Here is a 17,606-nt window from a genome sequence, read left to right as displayed (position 1 = left end):
AAAAATTATCAAGATATTTTTACATTTCTTTTTTCTTCCTACATCTTCGAATTCCGGTATTTCACACGGCACATCTCAGTTCAGATGGGCCACATTTCCAGTGCTTAATATCCACCTATGGCCAGAGACGAAAACATTGGGCAGGGCATGCAGAAGAGCAGAGAAATGAGGACAGACCCTCCCCAAGCAGTTCCTGCGGGGAGTGGGGAGTGCTGGCGGGGTGAGCGGATGTCCTCCTGCGTCCGAATGCCATTTCTCCTCTTCCCGGAAGGCACGCTTCTTGCTGTCCTCTCGGAGCCAGCACTGAGAGGCTCTGGGAGTGTCCTGTGCAGACCAGGAAGCAGCCAGAAGCGAAGCAGCCCAGCGCCATGCAGAGGATGCCAGCTGGGCTCCTGGGCCAAACGCAGGCCGCAGAGGGGTCAGGTTTGGCTTCCATGGTGTTTTTAAATATCTTGAAGTGCTTGAAGTTCCATTACCTTACATGACCTTCCTGGCTCCTAGAGATATTGGGGTGTGTAACCCCTGCCTAAGACCACAGTTTTGAGAGTCCATTAGCGCTGGATGTTAGCTTGGCCACTTTGTCAGCTGTGTTTCTTTGTAGCTGACAACATACGTTATCAAACTATTCATATGTGTCTTCTATACAGTTGGAGATAACAGTGCCTGATATGGTTTGGCTTTGTGTCCCCACCCAAATCTCATGTCCAACTGTAACCCCACAGGTCAGGGGCAGGACATGGTGGGAGGTGACTGGATCTTGGGGGTCGTTTCCCCCATGCTGTTCTCCTGATAGTGAGGGAGATCTGATTATTTATTTTTTTATTTTTATTTTTTTGAGACAGAGCCTTGCTCTATTGCCCAGGCTGGAGTACAGCAGCGTGATCTCAGCTCACTGCAACCTCCACCTCCCAGGTTCAAGTGATTCTTTTGCCTCAGCCTCCCGGCTAGCTGGGATTACGGGTGTGCACCACCATGCCCAGCTAATTTTTGGATTTTCAATAGAGACAGGGTTTCACCATGTTGGCCCAGATGGTCTCAAACTCTGACCTCAGATGATTTGCCCATCTTGGCCTTCCAGAGTGCTGGGATTACAGGTATAAGCAACCACACCCAGCCAAGATCTGATGGTTTAAAAGTGTGCGGCAGTCCCCTTCTGCCACCCTGCTCTGCCGCCATGTAAGACATGCCTTGCTTCCCCTTCGCCTTCCGTCATAATTGTGTTTCCTGAGGCCTCCCCAGCCATGCAGAACTGTGAGTCAATTAAACCTCCTTTCCTTATAAATTACCCAGTCTCAGGTACTTCTTTATAGCAGTGTGAAAACAGACTAATACAATACCTCACAGAGATGTATGAGTTTAATGAGACAAGGAATTAATTGGCTAGCACTGAGTTCAGTAGATAGTAAATACTCAATAAATTAGTTTTCATTCACAAGAAATTTGAACTCCTTAGAGGCCCTGCTGGAAAAAGGGAAGTATGTGAGCAGAAGGGGCTCCCTTCAGCGATCCCCACTTCTGAACATGAGTGCTGAGCAATGGCTTCTGGGCTCACAATTTTCATTAATTTTTTAGTGTCAAGAAATGTCTTTTCATTCAGGCTGGACACACAGTAGACTCTAGGATGTTAACAACTTCAAATGGGGTAAAAAGCTATACTGGTTTTTGAGAACTTTCTTAGGCTATTTGCCACATGTACACATTCCACAGGGATTTACAATTTATAAAGCTCTTTTTAATACATGATCTCATCTGGATTTCAGAGTACATTATATGGAGAAGTAGAGTGGTTGTTATTATCTGTATTTTACAGTTAAGTAAATTGAAACTTAGCAAGATTGTATAATAGGTCGGTGCAAAAGTAATTGTGGCTTTTGCCATTAAAATGCCACAATTACTTTTGAACCAACCTAATACTTAGTTTTCATATATTCTCATGTAGACAAAGTAACTGAATCCAGACTCCATGGCTGTGGTTCCTGGTGTGGTTTCCTTCCTCTGGCACCAACCATCAAACCCATTTTCACCATCCACTGTGAATGTCATGTGGGTCTGAATTACTGTGTTCAGCCCTTCAAGTGAACCAATGGAACTTAGTTGAATGAAACCACAGCCTCTTGTTTCTAGAAGCTTCTAACATGAGACTAAGAAATGTGATTATGTAGAGAATGACTAGTAAATAATTATTAGTTTTTTTAATTGAGCTGAGGGCAAATAAAACACAAATGAGATTTTTTTAGTGGAACTGATGTTTGCTTTTTGGTTGAAATTTCCTAGCTCATCAAATACAACACAACCCCAATGGGAGAGACTGAGGTTGGATATATCTTCCAAAGAATGCCACTTTCTAAAAAGGATAGTGTTTCCACTGCAACAGTTTCAGTCCCCTAGATAGAATCTTCTCATATAAGGACCTTCCTTAACACAACTATAAAAATGAACAGAATATTGCTGGGCATGGTGGCATGTGCCTGTAGTCCCAGCTACTCAGGGGGCTGAGCGAGGAGGATCACTTGCACCCAGAAGTGGCTATTCATGGGTGTGATCAGAACCTGAACTAGCCACCGAATAACCATTGAACTCCTGTCTCCAGCCTGGGTAACGTATTGAGACCCCCATCTCTAAAAAAAAAAAAAAAAAAGAATGAAAGAAAGGAGGGAAGAAAGGAAATGAATAATATTGAACCCCATCAGAGGAATAACCTCTGCTTCTCTCATGTTTAGTGTGCTGACTTGCTTTTCTTGGTTCTCAAATGATGCAATCGGATAGAGCTGCAGCTTCCTGGTTGAGGGTTATTTTTTCATGCCTATATTTAAGATGCTTAATTTTGTGATTCATTCTTTATAATTAGATATAATGTTTAGAATATATCTATGTATATCACATTCACATTTTTCCTTTGAGGGCTATTCTTTTCCCCTCTGAGCTGATCTTAACTGCAAGCTTTTTTTTTTTTTTTTTTTAAGACAAGGTCTCACTCTGTCACCCAGGCTGGAGTGCAGTGGCATGATCTTGGCTCACTGCAGCCTCTGCCTCCTGGGCCCAAGTGATCCTTCCACCTCAGCCTCCCGGGTAGCTGGGACCACAGGCACATACCACCACGCCCAGCTATTTGTGTGTGTGTGTGTGTGTGTATGTGTATTTTTAGTACAGACAGGGTTTCACCATGTTGCCCAGGTTGGTCTCGAACTCCTGAGCTTAAGTGATCTGCCTGCCTCAGCCTCCCAAAGTGCTGGGATTACAGGTGTGAGCCATGGTGCCTGGCCTCAACTGCAACCTTAAATTTGCAATTGCCATGAGTCAAGAGAGCCCCAGCTGTGTCCATGTGGAAAACTGACATTTCCCCCAAGGTTGGGGGTGTGTGTGTGTGTGTGTGTGTGTGTGTGTATGCCCTGGACCATGTACAGTTGAAGAACATGGGTTTGAACTCCACAGGTCCTCTTACAAGCAGATTTTCCTCCATCTCTGCCACTCCTAAGATAGTAAGACCAACCCCTCCTCTTCCTCCTCAACCTACTCAATGTGAAGATGATGAGGATGAAGGCCTTTACAACAATCCACTTCCACTTAATGAATAGTAAATATATTTTCCCTTCCTTAAGATTTTCTTAACCCTTTGTTTTCTCTAACTTACTTTATTATAAGAATACTATATGAAATACATGTGGCCGGGCGCAGTGGCTCACGCCTGTAATCCCAGCACTTTGGGAGGCTGAGGCGGGTGGATCACAAGGTCAGGAGATCGAGACCACGGTGAAACCCCGTCTCTACTAAAAATACAAAAAAAATTAGCCGGGCGCGGTGGTGGGCACCTGTAGTCCCAGCTACTCAGGAGGCTGAGGCAGGAGAATGGCATGATCCCGGGAGGCGGAGCCTGCAGTGAGCCGAGATTGCGCCACTGCACTCCAGCCTCAGGGACAGAGCAAGACTCCGTCTCAAAAAAAAAAAAAAAAAAAAAAAAAAAAGAAATACATGTAACATACAAAGCTTGTGTTAATTGACTTTATGTTACCCATAGGGCTATCAGTAGTTAAGTTTTGGGGAAGTCAAAAGTTATATGTGGATTTTGACTGCATGGGGGCCGGCGCCTCTAACCCCAGCACTGTCCGAGGGTCAACTGTGTACCTTGTTAGCTTGAACTGCAGCTCTTCTCTAGTGCACTGGCCTCACTTTTTTGGTTTCTTTGCCCCTGGGGCTCATGATTTTTAGCCTGTTTCTTTTCTCTTTTGCCCACAGATACGGTTCAATTGAATTAAGCATTCCTCAATACTAAGGCATTGGAAATAAAAACAACCTATTTCTGAGAATAAAAGAGGAGAGCTAGCATGACACCAGTGGCCCCAGCTACTCACCCTTACCCGGATTCTAGGATAGAACACTCAGGATCTGGGCACTGGACACTGATGATAAAGGATTAGATATTAATGATCAACCTGAACCAAGACATAGTCATTGCTCAACTTCAATTTTTCTTCCTTTTTTTTTTAATAGTGAAAATCAAGAGGCTGGGCCTTGAAGCATCTCAGCAAGCATGACGTCCTCTACACCATACCCTCTGGCCTGGGGTTCAGCAGTCTTCACCATTCCCATTCCATGAACCCCTCAAAATCAGGAATACAGGTAGGAATACAGGCATCCCACATAGCAGGCAAAGGTAATGGAACTAGCCCACCAGGAAGGGGGACTGAGAGGAAAACTCTACACATTTCTGGTTTTCTATCTTCCCTTTCCACTTTTTTTTTTTTTTTTTTTTTTTCTTTTTTTTTTTTTTGACAGTTTTTCCCCAGGGTGGTGTTCCGTTGCACAATTTTTGGTCACTTCAACCCCTGCCTCCTGGGTTCAAGCGACTCTCCTGCCTCAGCATCCCAAGTAGCTGGGATTACAGGTGTGTGCCACCATGCCCGGCTAATTTTTGTGTTTTTAGTAGAAATTGGGTTTCACCACGTTGGCCAGGCTGGTCTCGAACTCCTGACCTCAGATGATCCACCCGCCTCAGCCTCCCAAAGTGCTGGGATTACAGTTGTGAGCCACTGTGCCTGGCCCCTTTCCACTATTTAATGCATGTCTACCTCTTCAGTCCTTTCTACAATTCAGTGATTAATGATTATGTGCTCAGTACCATACTCAGCATTTTGGTCCTCTTCCTGTTTTTCAAAATGTCCCTCTTGCCCCTGCCACTCCCTTTTCTTGGCATCACCCAGTTTCCCACATGTAACTTTAAGAGTCTCTCCATGCTTCATTTTCAAGGACCTGGCTCCTTTCTTCACAGTGAGTAATAGGAGTTGGTCCTTGGGGGCTGAGGAGAGAGGGACAAGTAGCTCTGAATAGCGCCTCAGAAGCTAACATGGCAAAAGAGGAATGTGTGGGTAGGTAACAAAGTAAAGACAACTGTAGAGTGTTTTATTTCTATTCAGGATTTAAATAACACCTTTGTCATCAAAGTAGCTATGTCAGCATCAATGACCTGCTGATTATAAAACTTATCCTTGGCAGAGAGAAAGAGAATTAACCTTTAATGAATAATTGCCATCTGCCAGCACTGTGTAAGGCTAGTGATTCTCAGTATTTTAATCACCAAGGATTCCTCTGAGATTCTTGTAGAAGTTATGAAATCTCTCCCCTAGAAAAATGTAAATGTACACAAAATTTTACATAGAATTACAGGGGCAAATCATTTTCCTGAAGCATAATCACAGACCTTAGATTAAAATCCTCCGTGCGAGATCCTTGTTATTGAGATGGATACCATTCTCCCCACCTTACAGATGAGGGGACAGGAGATTCAGGGACATACCCAAAGTCACATACCTAATAAATCACAGCCACAGGCCGGGTACAGTGGCTCACGCCTGTAATCCCAGCACTTTGGGAGGCTGAGGCGGGGAAAATCACTTGAGTCCAGGAGTTCAAGACCAGCCTGGCCAACATGGCAAAACCCCTTCTCTACAAAAAATACAAAATTAGCTGGGTGTGGTGGCACGCACCTGTAGCCCCAGCCACTTGGGAGGCTGAGGTGGAAGGATCACCTGAGCCTCGAAGGCGGAGGATGCAGTGAGCCAAGATCACACCACTAAACTTCAGCCTGGGTGACAGAGTAAGATGCTATCTACAAAAAAAAAAAAAAAAGCAGCAGCTATAGACTGAATGTTTGTATTCCCACAAATTACTTTTGAAACCTAATCTCCAATGTGATGATATTAGGAGGTAGGGTCTTTGGGAGGAGAGGTCTTTGGGAGTGTCTTTGGCAGGGCCCTCATGAATAGGATTAGTGCTCCTCTAAAAGAAGCTCCAGAAAGATCCCTCATCCCTTCCACCATGTGAGGTTACAGTGAAGACGGCTGTCTGTGAACCAGGGAGTGCACCCTCAGCAGACACCCAATCTGCTGGCACCATGTTTTTGGACTCCCCAGACTGCAGAACTGTAAGACGCACATTTTTTATGTTGAGAAGCCACCTAGTCTATGGTGTTCTGTTAAAGCAGCCCAAGCCCACTAAGACAGCAGCAGGAACATTTCAACCTGAGCTGTCTAAACACACCTTCCTGCCTCAAATGAAAACCTCATCTAGGTTTTCCTGTTATTGTAACCATCACTCCTTATTTTTTAAATGAAGAAATAAAAATTATGTGAGAAACTGAAACCCATGTGAAGCATTCTAGACTCAGTCATGGGAAATTAGGAAGCTCAGGATCCTGGAGGCTCCAAATCATACTTCTTATCAGCCAAAAACCGCGCTCCTCCCGAACCCACCCACCCAGCTAAAAACAAGCCAAAGAGGAGCCTTTCTAGAGGCTTCAATTTCCTCAGAACAAAAGAAAAGCTCTCTTCAAAATCAGCAGTCAAAATGTGAACTAATAGACCAGTCAAACCTCTGGATATGAAACAAAACAATTTTAATTTCAGAATATTACAAGAATATAAAAGAAAGACAATGCATAGGATCGTTTCTTTACAATTACACACATATAGTCAAATAAGAATGAAAACTTTAAACAAAACAGTTAAGAAACCTTGTTTCTCTTGTTGAGCAAGCTCAGGGATAGGACAAAGACAACCCTTGCTCTGCAGAAAGAACCCTGGGGTGAGGGAATATTTCCCCCCACAGGTTCTATCTGTCCCCAGACATGGCCAGGGGAGGGCTCCATGGCTCTTTAGCATAGGCTATGGCCTCACACACTCCAGTCTCCATGGTAACCCAAGCACTCAGGCTATTATGTCCCACATCTCCTCGCTGGCCTGCTTCTGTCAACTCTATGCTGGTAGAAGATCTTAGCATTAGCTGTCTAGGGAAGCTAACTTCCTACAGTGAGTTTTAGTTGAGTTAATCACCACTGGTGTAAAAAGCCTGTGCATCTTAGGAACCCAAATCTTCCCCAAATTCTAGACAAGCCCACAAAATGCTAGTATCTAGGTTTAGATCTAGGTCCTATCTTCTGTTTGAAGGTTTCAGGGTAAAGGAGGGCAGAGATAAGGTTCTCTCCTGGGGAAAGGAGTTCTACACAAAAATGACCTCAGAATGGGGGCCATTAGCCTCAAGCATCTGTATGAGGCCTTGTAGGAAAGAAGACAGAGTCTAGAGACATCTATTTCTAAAAATCACCCGGTTGCATGGCCAGTCACGTTGGGGCACATTCCCAATGACCACAGGTTCTCCTAGAAGGCAGTATTTTCAACTGTATGCTAACACAGGCTCCTGTGAGGGAAGCTGAACAGAAACATTCCTACACAGGAGGAGAGAATGGCTCTGTTCTGACACTCTAGGATCGACTGTTCTGTTCTAGGTTAACAGAACAGACCTCTGGAGCACCCAGGTGTCACTGTAGTCAACAGCCCTCCACTAGCCCATTTCCCAAGGGTGTTCCCTTATCCTTCCTGAACAACTCTGGAAGGACATTCTGGGTAAAGAACTTTCTTTTGTGGAGGATCAACTGTAGTTTTGGTTACAATTCATTACCTGCTCCTATTTTGGCACTCAGGAAGAGTCAGTATCTCCTGATGCTCTTTCACTGCTGGCAGGGTTTTCCACACCACATTCATTGGTCCCAATGCAAAAGTTTATCATTGTAAAAGGTGATAAACTCCAACACCTACGGTTCTCACCAGTTCAGTCAGTGGGGTTCACACAGTACAGTCTGGACCAGGAAGGTGGCCTACAGTTTAATATGTGTATCCTGGCACAAACACAACGGCCCATATTGACACCACATCAAAGCCCATCACAGGTGACCCCAGAAAGAAATGAAGTTGTAAAAACCACAAGAAGAGGCACTCTCAAAGAGATTGTTCCAACATGAAAAACAAACACAATGAAATGGATTCAAAAACAATCTTATAGATTAAAAAACTCTGTTAAATACTGGCTCAAAAACAATACCTGCCCACCAAATCAGAAGGGAGACAGCAGCTTCTGTGGCAAATGATAAAAGGGGTTTTGTCTGTATTTTCTGTAAGATTCCACAGGATTAGAATAGTTACATATTACAAGGTAGAAGGTTATGCTGCTTACTCCTCAAATTTGGATTCTAAGTCAATCACAGCTTCTATTAAGAAAAATGACCTATAAACCCCTAAAGCAAGGGAAAACATCCTCAATAAATAAACAAAACACACACAAACTACCCAAGGAGACCAGCTATATAAACGCATGTGCATGTGATAAATATCTCTCTCGCGACCCTCACCCCAGAACACAACCCTTGCTTTCTGATTCCATTCACCCAAAGAGCATCTACATCCGTCTCAATCTCAGCTACTTCCCTTAAATAGAACCAAAAACTAACACAATGACAAGGAGCTATCAGGTCACCACTCTGCTCCCTCTACCTGATGCCAGCCCTGTTTAACAGACCACAGCACCACTTCAGGATGAAGCACATCTAAACAAATAAAGGAAAGAAGGAAGAGTTAAGGAAGAACACCATTTCAATTTGGTGATACCAAAAGGGTTTTCTGTTTGAATTAACTGCTATCTGGTGTAAGGGATTTCATTTTCTTAATAAGAAAAAAAAGTCAAATATTTAATAGAAACCCACGCAAATGAATTTGCTAATATGTGTTTTTAAAAATGACATAAAACTACTCTAGAGAAAGGGGCTTCTAAGCAGTATTGTTTTCCTAACCATCTATTGTTCACACTCTATTAAGCTGGAAGACCAAATTTTACATTTTTCTCCACTATTGCTGTTACAGCAGCAAAAGCAGCAGAAAGGCTGGCAGAGAGGGCTGCCAGCTGGGCACAAGGCCAAACTCTGCTCCCCCAGAGTCATCTTTCATTTCGGCAATGGTGCAGCATATTCAACAGTTTAGAAATAGGTCAGCAAACCACATTTTGTGGGGCAACTGCTTCCCCATAGTGGCCTGACTCGGCTCCAACCCACAGGGTGAGAAGGGTTATACAGCTCCACAGAGCCAGGCACAAACCTGAGCATTCTCCCCTGCCACGTGCTGCTCTCTGGGCAGACACCAGTTCATACTAAGTCGAAGCCATGCCACTGCTCCATCCAACATATGTGAACACACCAAGTCCAAAAACCAGAAGCTCTGGTCTCATCTCCAAATTACCACCTGTGCCCCTTCTGACAAGGAGAGGGCAGCACAGTAATACTCCTTGAACACTGGTGATAAGCCACAGTTGCTTCCAAATAAGAACATTCTCTCCTTTAAATCGTGTCAACCCTGCAGAGGCTGCTGCTGGCTTCTTTTTTCGGATTCTAACTCGTTCTCAGGAGACGGTCTAGCCTGCACCCTGAGAGGGTGCAATATAATCCCACCCATAAAGACTCATCCTGGGACATAAAGGCAGCCAGCCCCTCCTAGGCACACTCCAGAGCTTCCCCCACATACAAATATTTTAGCAAACTTCTACTATGCTGTCAGTGACTTTTCTTGAGTCACAGTGATTTGGTTCAGAAGTATTACGTTGGCACCAGAGATGTTTTAGTCAAGAGGAAATTGAATGAAGGTAACAAGTTCAGCAAAACACAATTATTATGACATCACTGAGGAAAGGGAAAGAGAAAGAGATGGACAAGGGAGGGAGAAATGGATGGAAAGAAGGAAGGAAAAGAGTTTAATAATTAAGATTTGTTAAAATATTGTATCATTCTGAATTCTCTTTTTCAATACTGCAGGTCAAATACTCTGGTGTCAGACCCAAGAAATAATAAAAAATGTCCAGAAAAGCTATAAATTCTTTGGACACAAATTAGGTATTGAGGAATACAGCCTCATAAGATAAAGAGTTTTCCCAACGCTCAAAGTGAAAACAAGGGAAAGGCATCTAGCTTAGAGCCCATCCAAAAGCATGGCTTTTAAAACAAAGAAATAAACAAAAACAACCAAATACCCAACATTATCAAAACAGAGAAAAACCCAAAATATCCATTAAAAATAACATCAAGCCACTAGGACTGACAGTGCTTTTTCAAAAATTACTGGCAGTTGAGCACACATCTCATATTTTTTTCAAAAGCGGAATCTGCCTAAACACATTGAATGAGCACTGAAGCCCACCTTACTGTGCTATATAAGCTGGTTGGACAGTTAGTGGTTTCCCCATAATATTAAAAAAGAGAGAGAGAGCCTAAACACTCTCTCAGAAGGCACAGCTTACAAACATCATCCAGTGAGTGGGATTAGAGGTATCAGTTGGGTCATGGTATTAGTTGGCCTTGACAATTCAAAATGCAGCAAGCAAGCTGCAAGTCCAAGCTTTGCTGTGGGCAGGAGTAACACCTTGTCCACTAAAGAGAAAATTCTGCATGGACCATAGAAGACAACTCTGGATCCTTCAGAGAAATCCTAGGTTGAAGGAAAAACAAGAGCATTAGACATGTTCTTAAATATTTCTTTTTGCAAACATCCCATTCAGAAGCCACAGGGTCTACACTTAGTATCTTCTCCAAACTGAGGGCTAATGAGTTTAATTAAGAATTTGTGACTCTGCCAAATAAACATCTGCCTGACATAATCTCGTTCATTAAATCATCTTAATGGCTATAACAGCTAAGAATAAGTGCATATTTTGTGCTGCTCTAAGTTATTTATGTACATTATTTATCCTCACAATAACCAGTATATGAGGTACTACTCCTACCATGTTACAGAGGAAGAATCCACAGCCTACACAGTTCACTTGCCCGAGGACTAATAGCTATCAAGCAGCAAAACTGGGAATGGAACCCAAGCCCAGCTGAATGCAGAACTCATGCTCCTACCACCACTACCCCTCTCAACAGTGAATGTTTACTAAAAGTCAACTCAGCACAAGGCACTGTCATTTTTCAGAGGAAGAGAAGAACAGGAGACAGAAGGCCACAAATACACTAAGTCTGACGTTTGTCTTCTAGAAGAGAAACTAGTTACAGAGATAAGACAACACATGTGAAGTAAATATAGTAAATCATACGGTCAATATTTTTGTAGCATTAATAAGTTCAAAGGAAAAAATATTATATCTAGCTGCATTAGCCAGAGAAAGTTTCAAAGAGGAGGTGAGATTTAGGCTAGACTTTGAAGAATGGGTAAGATTTTGACTACTGAAACTAATGGCCATTAATAAGTAGGTGCTAAATCAGTAGTTCTCATGTGAAGGTGACTTTGCCTTCTCACCCCCATGGGACATTTGGCAATGCCTAGAAGCACTTTTACTTATCACAACGGGGGGAAGAATGCTCCCAGCATCTACAGAGTAGAGGCCAGGAAGGCTGCTCATCATACAATGCATATGGCAGCTCCCGCCACAAAGCATTATCTGAACCAACATGTCAGTAGTGCGCCAAGGTTGAGAAATCCTGTACTAAATAAAAGTCTTTTTGGATTATGTTGTTGATCATAGTAATAAAATGTCATTATCTTCTTCAAAGAATATTTTCCTTTATTATAAACATCACTATAAAAAACTCTGGGGTTGTGTATTCATTGTTGTGTAAAAGAAATATATGACAGGCACCTGGATCTGTGGGCTTGGAGACTGCCAATGTCTGAAGAGAGTTCAGACCTGGAGTTGCCAGGCTGGAAGTAGTTATCACACAGAGAGCAGAGCTGAGCAGTGGAAGGAGACCAAGCTGCAAAGAGGCAGGAGAAGCAAGAGCAGAAAAGAGCAGAGAACTTAAGATAGAGTGTTGAAAAAAATAAAGATGTAGTGGAATAGGCAAACAACAGTAAGCCACTGCAGACAAGGAAAAGAATTAAAGAGAAAGAAGGAGAAAGAGAATAATATAGCATCATAACACCAGGAAGGCATTTCCAGAGAGAGGAAGTAACCAGGAGACAGTAAAGTGAAAGTGCCATTGCCTGATCCAATTGAGGGCCATTCGTTATCTCGACTTCTCTGAACTACTAACATTTTTGAGAATCTAATTAGAACTATATATTCTCTCCCCCAGAAAAACACACATATATACCTACATAAAAGATTCCATCAACAATACCGAGAACTTTATTAGACCATTTAGGAAGTCCACAGATGACAAGGTCAAGAATCCCTGCTCTAAAGCTTACTGGTGAAATATTAAACTGGTTTTTTAAAAATGTCTTTATTTCCAAGGTAGAGTTGTCAATACAGAAAGATATTATTTCCAGATGTCTTTCAAAAATGAAAGCAACAAAAGGTATAACTGATACAAAACAATGTAGCCTTCAAAAATAACTTATGCTTGGTTTTGATTCACGGACATACAGAAATATTTAGACACAAAAAACTCAAACACCCATCTTGTCTCAATTAGACAGCCCAGCATAGAAGACAGAAGCAAGCAGGAAAGAAAAGAGAGTTTAGATAATTCATTCAAGGATAAGTAAGAAGAATATACTGAAATCTAATTTTCCAGAAAAGAATTTATCCAAAAGGATTAGGCTTTTGTTCTCTTTCTATTGCTGATGTCTCAAATAGTAATTATGCTCATGTCCCAGCGATAAAACGATCATGTCAAACCAGACTCACTTCAGCTGCCACATGAGCCTTATATAACAAGACCAGGTTTCAGCCCGTTTTCTATAGTAACAACTATAACCACTTGTTAATGCTTTAACAATGACAATGTGCTGCCAAAACATTATTTCAATTGAGCCTCATAATAAATTAATAAATCTATGAAGTAGATGTAAATTTTATCCTCATTTTCAGAGGAGAAAACTTGAATTCAGAGAGAATGAGTGGTTTTCCTGGGTCAGAGGAATGATAACTCCCATCAGGACTAACCACAAATCTCACAGCCTTTCCACTGGCCCACTTGGCTCCTTCAGAGGAAGACACAGCAGCCTTTTACCAGAAGAGCCTGGGACTATCAGCAGTCCCAGCATTAAACAGTCCTCTTTGTCCTAAATAGCCCCCAAAATATGCTGTACGATATGACGTCCAGGATTCTTAGGCACGAGCTGTTGATCTGGAAAGCTTCACTAATTAGGGCTAGCCTACACAGAAAAGGAACCTAACTATTCCATAAGCATGCTCCCAGCACTGTTGAACTTGGTTCCACAAATCCATTTACACTTGTTTTTAATTTGCTTCGCAAGTATTCTTAAGGTATTTTCCCCATGTGTCCTGTCTGTACAAGAACACAGGGACCATGTAGGTCTGTGTTCACAGCTCTACCCCTTAGCACCCAAGACAATGCTGAGTAGATGGTTCAATAACCACCTGGGGTATGAACTCAAGGGCAAGGACGTGGTCTTGCAATTTTTATGTCACTTCTGACTACAAATGTACTATCCTGGGAATTCAAACAAATGCTACTGACTACATGCAGAAAGGAATTACATTTAGTAAGAACAGAGAGTAAGTACAATTAGTACCTTTTTTCCCCTCTTTCTTCCCTTCAGACCACTTCAATCTTGTTGGTGTCATCGTGACAGCTGGAGAGCCAGAAAATAACTGTAATAAGAAAATTGTACAGTGGTTTCAATGTTCTAATGGCATTCCTATAGAGAGACTTTACTAAATGAATTATTTGTTTAATTTCAATGTGAAGAGTTTTTCTGAGACTGACATATTTATATCTCATTAATCTTAACTGATTTACTGCTGGCTTAATGAAGTAGGCATGCCTAGGATATCTTGAAGCACCACCCCACAGGTAATGTAGACCTCAAATGTCACCTGTCACCTGTGGCTCAAATGTCACCTGTCACCTGTGGAATCTCCCAGTAAGAACTAACTGCTTCCTCCAGCACTTGTTTAAGGAGCTATTGTACCGTATTACTCATCTGCTTGTGACTAGTGATATCCTTCTTGAACTCAAAATGTGTGTTTGTTGAATGAATCAATGAAAACCAACAGAAAGAAGGTAGCATAAACGAAAGGACTGAGAAAAAGCCATTTGAATGGCCCAAAGAAACACAGAAAAACAGATGACAGTATATCAATTTTCCTCTTTTCTACAAATATATACACACAGACAGACAGTCCAAAGAACAGTGTCTTACTGAGTTCCTATTTTCTTTGCTGGCTCCCTTCAATTCACCAATGGCCACAGATTCTGGAGTGGGGTTCCTCTTTTTCTTTTCTGACATCATCTGATTTCCCAGGACCTTCCGCTGATTTAAGAACAGAAAACATTTGATTTATAAACACCTACTGTATCAATAGTGGTGAAGGCTAGGATAGCTTTCAAAACTGTATACTAGCCTTCAAAACTGTAATGTCCTTGGGTTAAAAAAATCTCAGCATTCTGATAACTCTGTATGGACCCTCTCAGGCCATCTTACACAAGAGAGGCCAAAGTATGTTACCAAAAAAACCCCAAATTATTACTTTTGTTTAAGTGATCACTTTTCTTCCACATTTAAAAGGGCTGAAAGGTTAGAAGCAACTTTATAGTGGATTTAAACAAGCTAATATAGGTCAATTACAGTGTGCTTCTGAGACCAGTTAACTCACAATATAGAAACACCAGTTACTCATCATATAATTTTTTCTCCAAAGATGTGCTGTCTCTCGCAACTATTTAAAAAGTCCCTCCCCCCTACTCACCACTAAGGGATACTTAGGCTGGCTCTTCTCTAAGGCACTTCTTCCTCCCTGTCATTTACTCACACAGGACTGGAACATTTGGAGACATTCTATAAGAGTTCTTAATATAGCGACAAGAAGGTAGAGGCCTTCTTAAGGGGGTCACATGACTATACTGACATTCAGAGCAAGACTAAAAGCTCTTTCATCTCTCAACAGCTTAGAAATGATGTAGTTTACATAACCGCCAACAGTGACAATTCTACCATCTTTGGAGAAATCTTTCTTTTTTTCCCTTAGAGAATAAATTTGAATTCCAAAAAAAGAACATATCAAAACTAGAACATTAAACCCTACATTATAAATATCAGCAGCAATATTCAGAACATTCTGATTTAATAAATAATTTACATGAGAGGAGTTCTACAGGAAAAATCTCTAGCCAAAAAAGGGATCGAGACAGGCTAGATGGTCAATTATACCTTGATAAGGCTGAGGGAAAACACAAGTTAAAAATAATATTTTAGGCCAGGAGCGGTGGCTCACACCTATAATCTCAGCACTTTGGGAGGCTGAGGCGGGTGAATCACTTGAGACCAGGAGTTTAAGACCAGCCTGGCCAACATGGTGAAATACTGTCTCTACTAAAAATACAAAAATTAATTGGGCATAGTGGTGCATGCCTGTAATCCCAGCTACTCGGGAGGCTGAGGCATGAGAATCACTTGAACCCGGGAAGCGGAAGTTGCAGTGAGCTGCGATCATGCTACTGCACTCCAGCCTGTGCAACACAGTGAGACTGTGTCTCACAAAAAAAAAAAGACTAACACATAGAGAAACATTTATCTGACTATAACCTTTCTGATTATCAATCATCTCTAATACAGGGAAGTCAGAGGGAATGATAGATTCTTCCAAATGAGAAGAAAAAAATGAGAATAAACTAAGGATGTTCATTTTACTAGCCCTGAATAAGCAGGTAAATGCACTTTTAGGATTCTAGCTAAGAGATTTTTTTTTTAATGGGATAAAAGAAACATAACATAAAAAGTACTATTTTAATCTTTTTTTTTTGAGACTGAGTCGTGCTCTGTCACCCACGCTGGAGTGCAGTGGCGCGATCTTGGCTCACTGCACGCTCTGCCTCCCAGGTTCACGACACTCTCCTGTCTCAGCCTCCCGAGTAGCTAGGACTACAGGCGCCTGCCACCACGCCCGGCTAATTTTTTGTATTTTTAGTAGAGATGGGGTTTCACCGTGTTAGCCAGATGGTCTCGATCTCCTGACGTTGTGATCCACCCGCCTCGGCCTCCCAAAGTGCTGGGACTACAGGTGTGAGCCACCGCGCCCGGCCCCTATTTTATACCATGTTTAAGTATACAGTTCAGTGGTATTAAGTATCTTCATAGTGTTGTGCAATCATCACCATCATCCATCTTCAGAACTTTCTCATCCTCCCAAACAGAAATACTGTACCCATTAAATAATATTTCCTCATTCTCTTCATACTCTTAGCTCCCCTGACAACCAACCACCTTCTCTACTTTCTGTCTCTACGAACCTGACTCATAGGTACCTCAGTGGAATCATACAGTATTTTTCCTTTTATGACTGGATTATTTCTCTTAGCATAATGTCTTCAAGATTCATGCATATTGTAGAATATGTCAGAATTTCCTTCCTTTTTAAGGACAAATAATTCCATTATCTGTATATCCAAGTTTTGTTATTCACTCATCGGTCAATAGACAGCTGGGTTGCTTCTCCCTTTTGGCTATTGTGAATAATGCTGCTATGAAGACGGGTGTACGAATATTGCCTCAAGACCCTGCTTTCGATTCTTTTGGGTATATACCGGGAGTAGCATTGCTGGATGATAAGGTCATTCTCTTTAAATTTTTTAGGAACTGCAATACTGTTTTCCACAGTAGCTGCTCCATTTTACATTCCTATCAACAGTGCACAGGGATTCCAATTTCTCCACATCCTCATCAACATTTGTTATTTTGTTATTTTTTTTTTTATAATAGCCATCCTAGTGGGTGTGAAGTGGTATCTACTTGTGGTTTTGATTTACATTTCCCTAATGATTAGTAATGTTGAACATCTTTTCATGTACTTCTTGGCCATCTGTACATCTTCTCTGGAGAAATGTCTATTTTATTCCTTTTTTTTTTTTTTTTTTTTGTTGGAGATGAAGTCTCGCTCTATCACCCAGGCAGAAGTACAGTGGCGCAATCTCAGCTTACTGCAACCTCCGCCTCCTGGGTTTAAACGATTCTCCTGCCTCAGCCTCCAGAGCAGCTGGGACTATAGGCACGTGCCAACATGCCCGGCTAATTTTTTGTATTTTTAGTAGAGATGGAGTTTCACCGTGTTAGCCAGAATGGTCTTAATCTCCTGACCTCATGATCCGCCCACCTCAGCCTCCCAAAGTGCTGGGATTACAGGCGTGATCCACCACGCCTGGCCTTTGCCCACTTTTTAATGAGGTTGTTTTTGCTGTGTTGAGTTACAGGAGTTATTTAGATTATTACGGATATTAACCCCTAATCATATATATGATTTGCAAATATTTTCTCCCAATCCAGGGGTTGCCTTTTCACTCTGTAGATGGCAAAGGAAATTTTGGTGTCAACTAAGCCTAATGTCCTAGAAGC

The 17,606-nt window shown here is 42.0% G+C and overlaps 1 protein-coding gene and 1 long non-coding RNA gene across 9 annotated transcripts in view; one reads left to right on the top strand and one right to left on the bottom strand.

Moving 5' to 3' along the window:
- LOC103887669 overlaps positions 1–17,606 on the top strand; it is a 78,174-nt gene that overhangs the window by 19,939 nt on the left and 40,629 nt on the right. Inside the window, exon 3 of the long non-coding RNA XR_001891491.3 lies at positions 4,489–4,617. This is a non-coding gene — a long non-coding RNA (uncharacterized LOC103887669). The remainder of the gene's footprint in view (positions 1–4,488; positions 4,618–17,606) is intronic.
- The window catches only part of ARHGAP19 (Rho GTPase activating protein 19), a 135,711-nt gene continuing 124,973 nt past the window's right edge, over positions 6,869–17,606 (bottom strand). For 7 of the 8 annotated variants that reach the window (XM_021943545.2, XM_003904065.5, XM_009215084.2 and 4 more), the window contains 3 exons: positions 14,421–14,531; positions 13,791–13,869; positions 6,869–10,796 (listed from right to left, as the gene is read on the bottom strand). In XM_021943545.2, coding sequence (XP_021799237.1) covers positions 10,786–10,796; positions 13,791–13,869; positions 14,421–14,531 — 201 coding nt within the window. In that variant the 3' untranslated portion in view covers positions 6,869–10,785. The remainder of the gene's footprint in view (positions 10,797–13,790; positions 13,870–14,420; positions 14,532–17,606) is intronic. The other variant, XM_009215083.4, reaches the window with a different exon arrangement.

Source organism: Papio anubis, chromosome 11 (genome assembly GCF_008728515.1).
Source record: "Papio anubis isolate 15944 chromosome 11, Panubis1.0, whole genome shotgun sequence".
Taxonomy (NCBI): Eukaryota; Metazoa; Chordata; class Mammalia; order Primates; family Cercopithecidae; genus Papio; species Papio anubis.
Note: the sequence above shows the minus strand (reverse complement) of the source record. Positions and strands in the feature narration are given on the sequence as shown.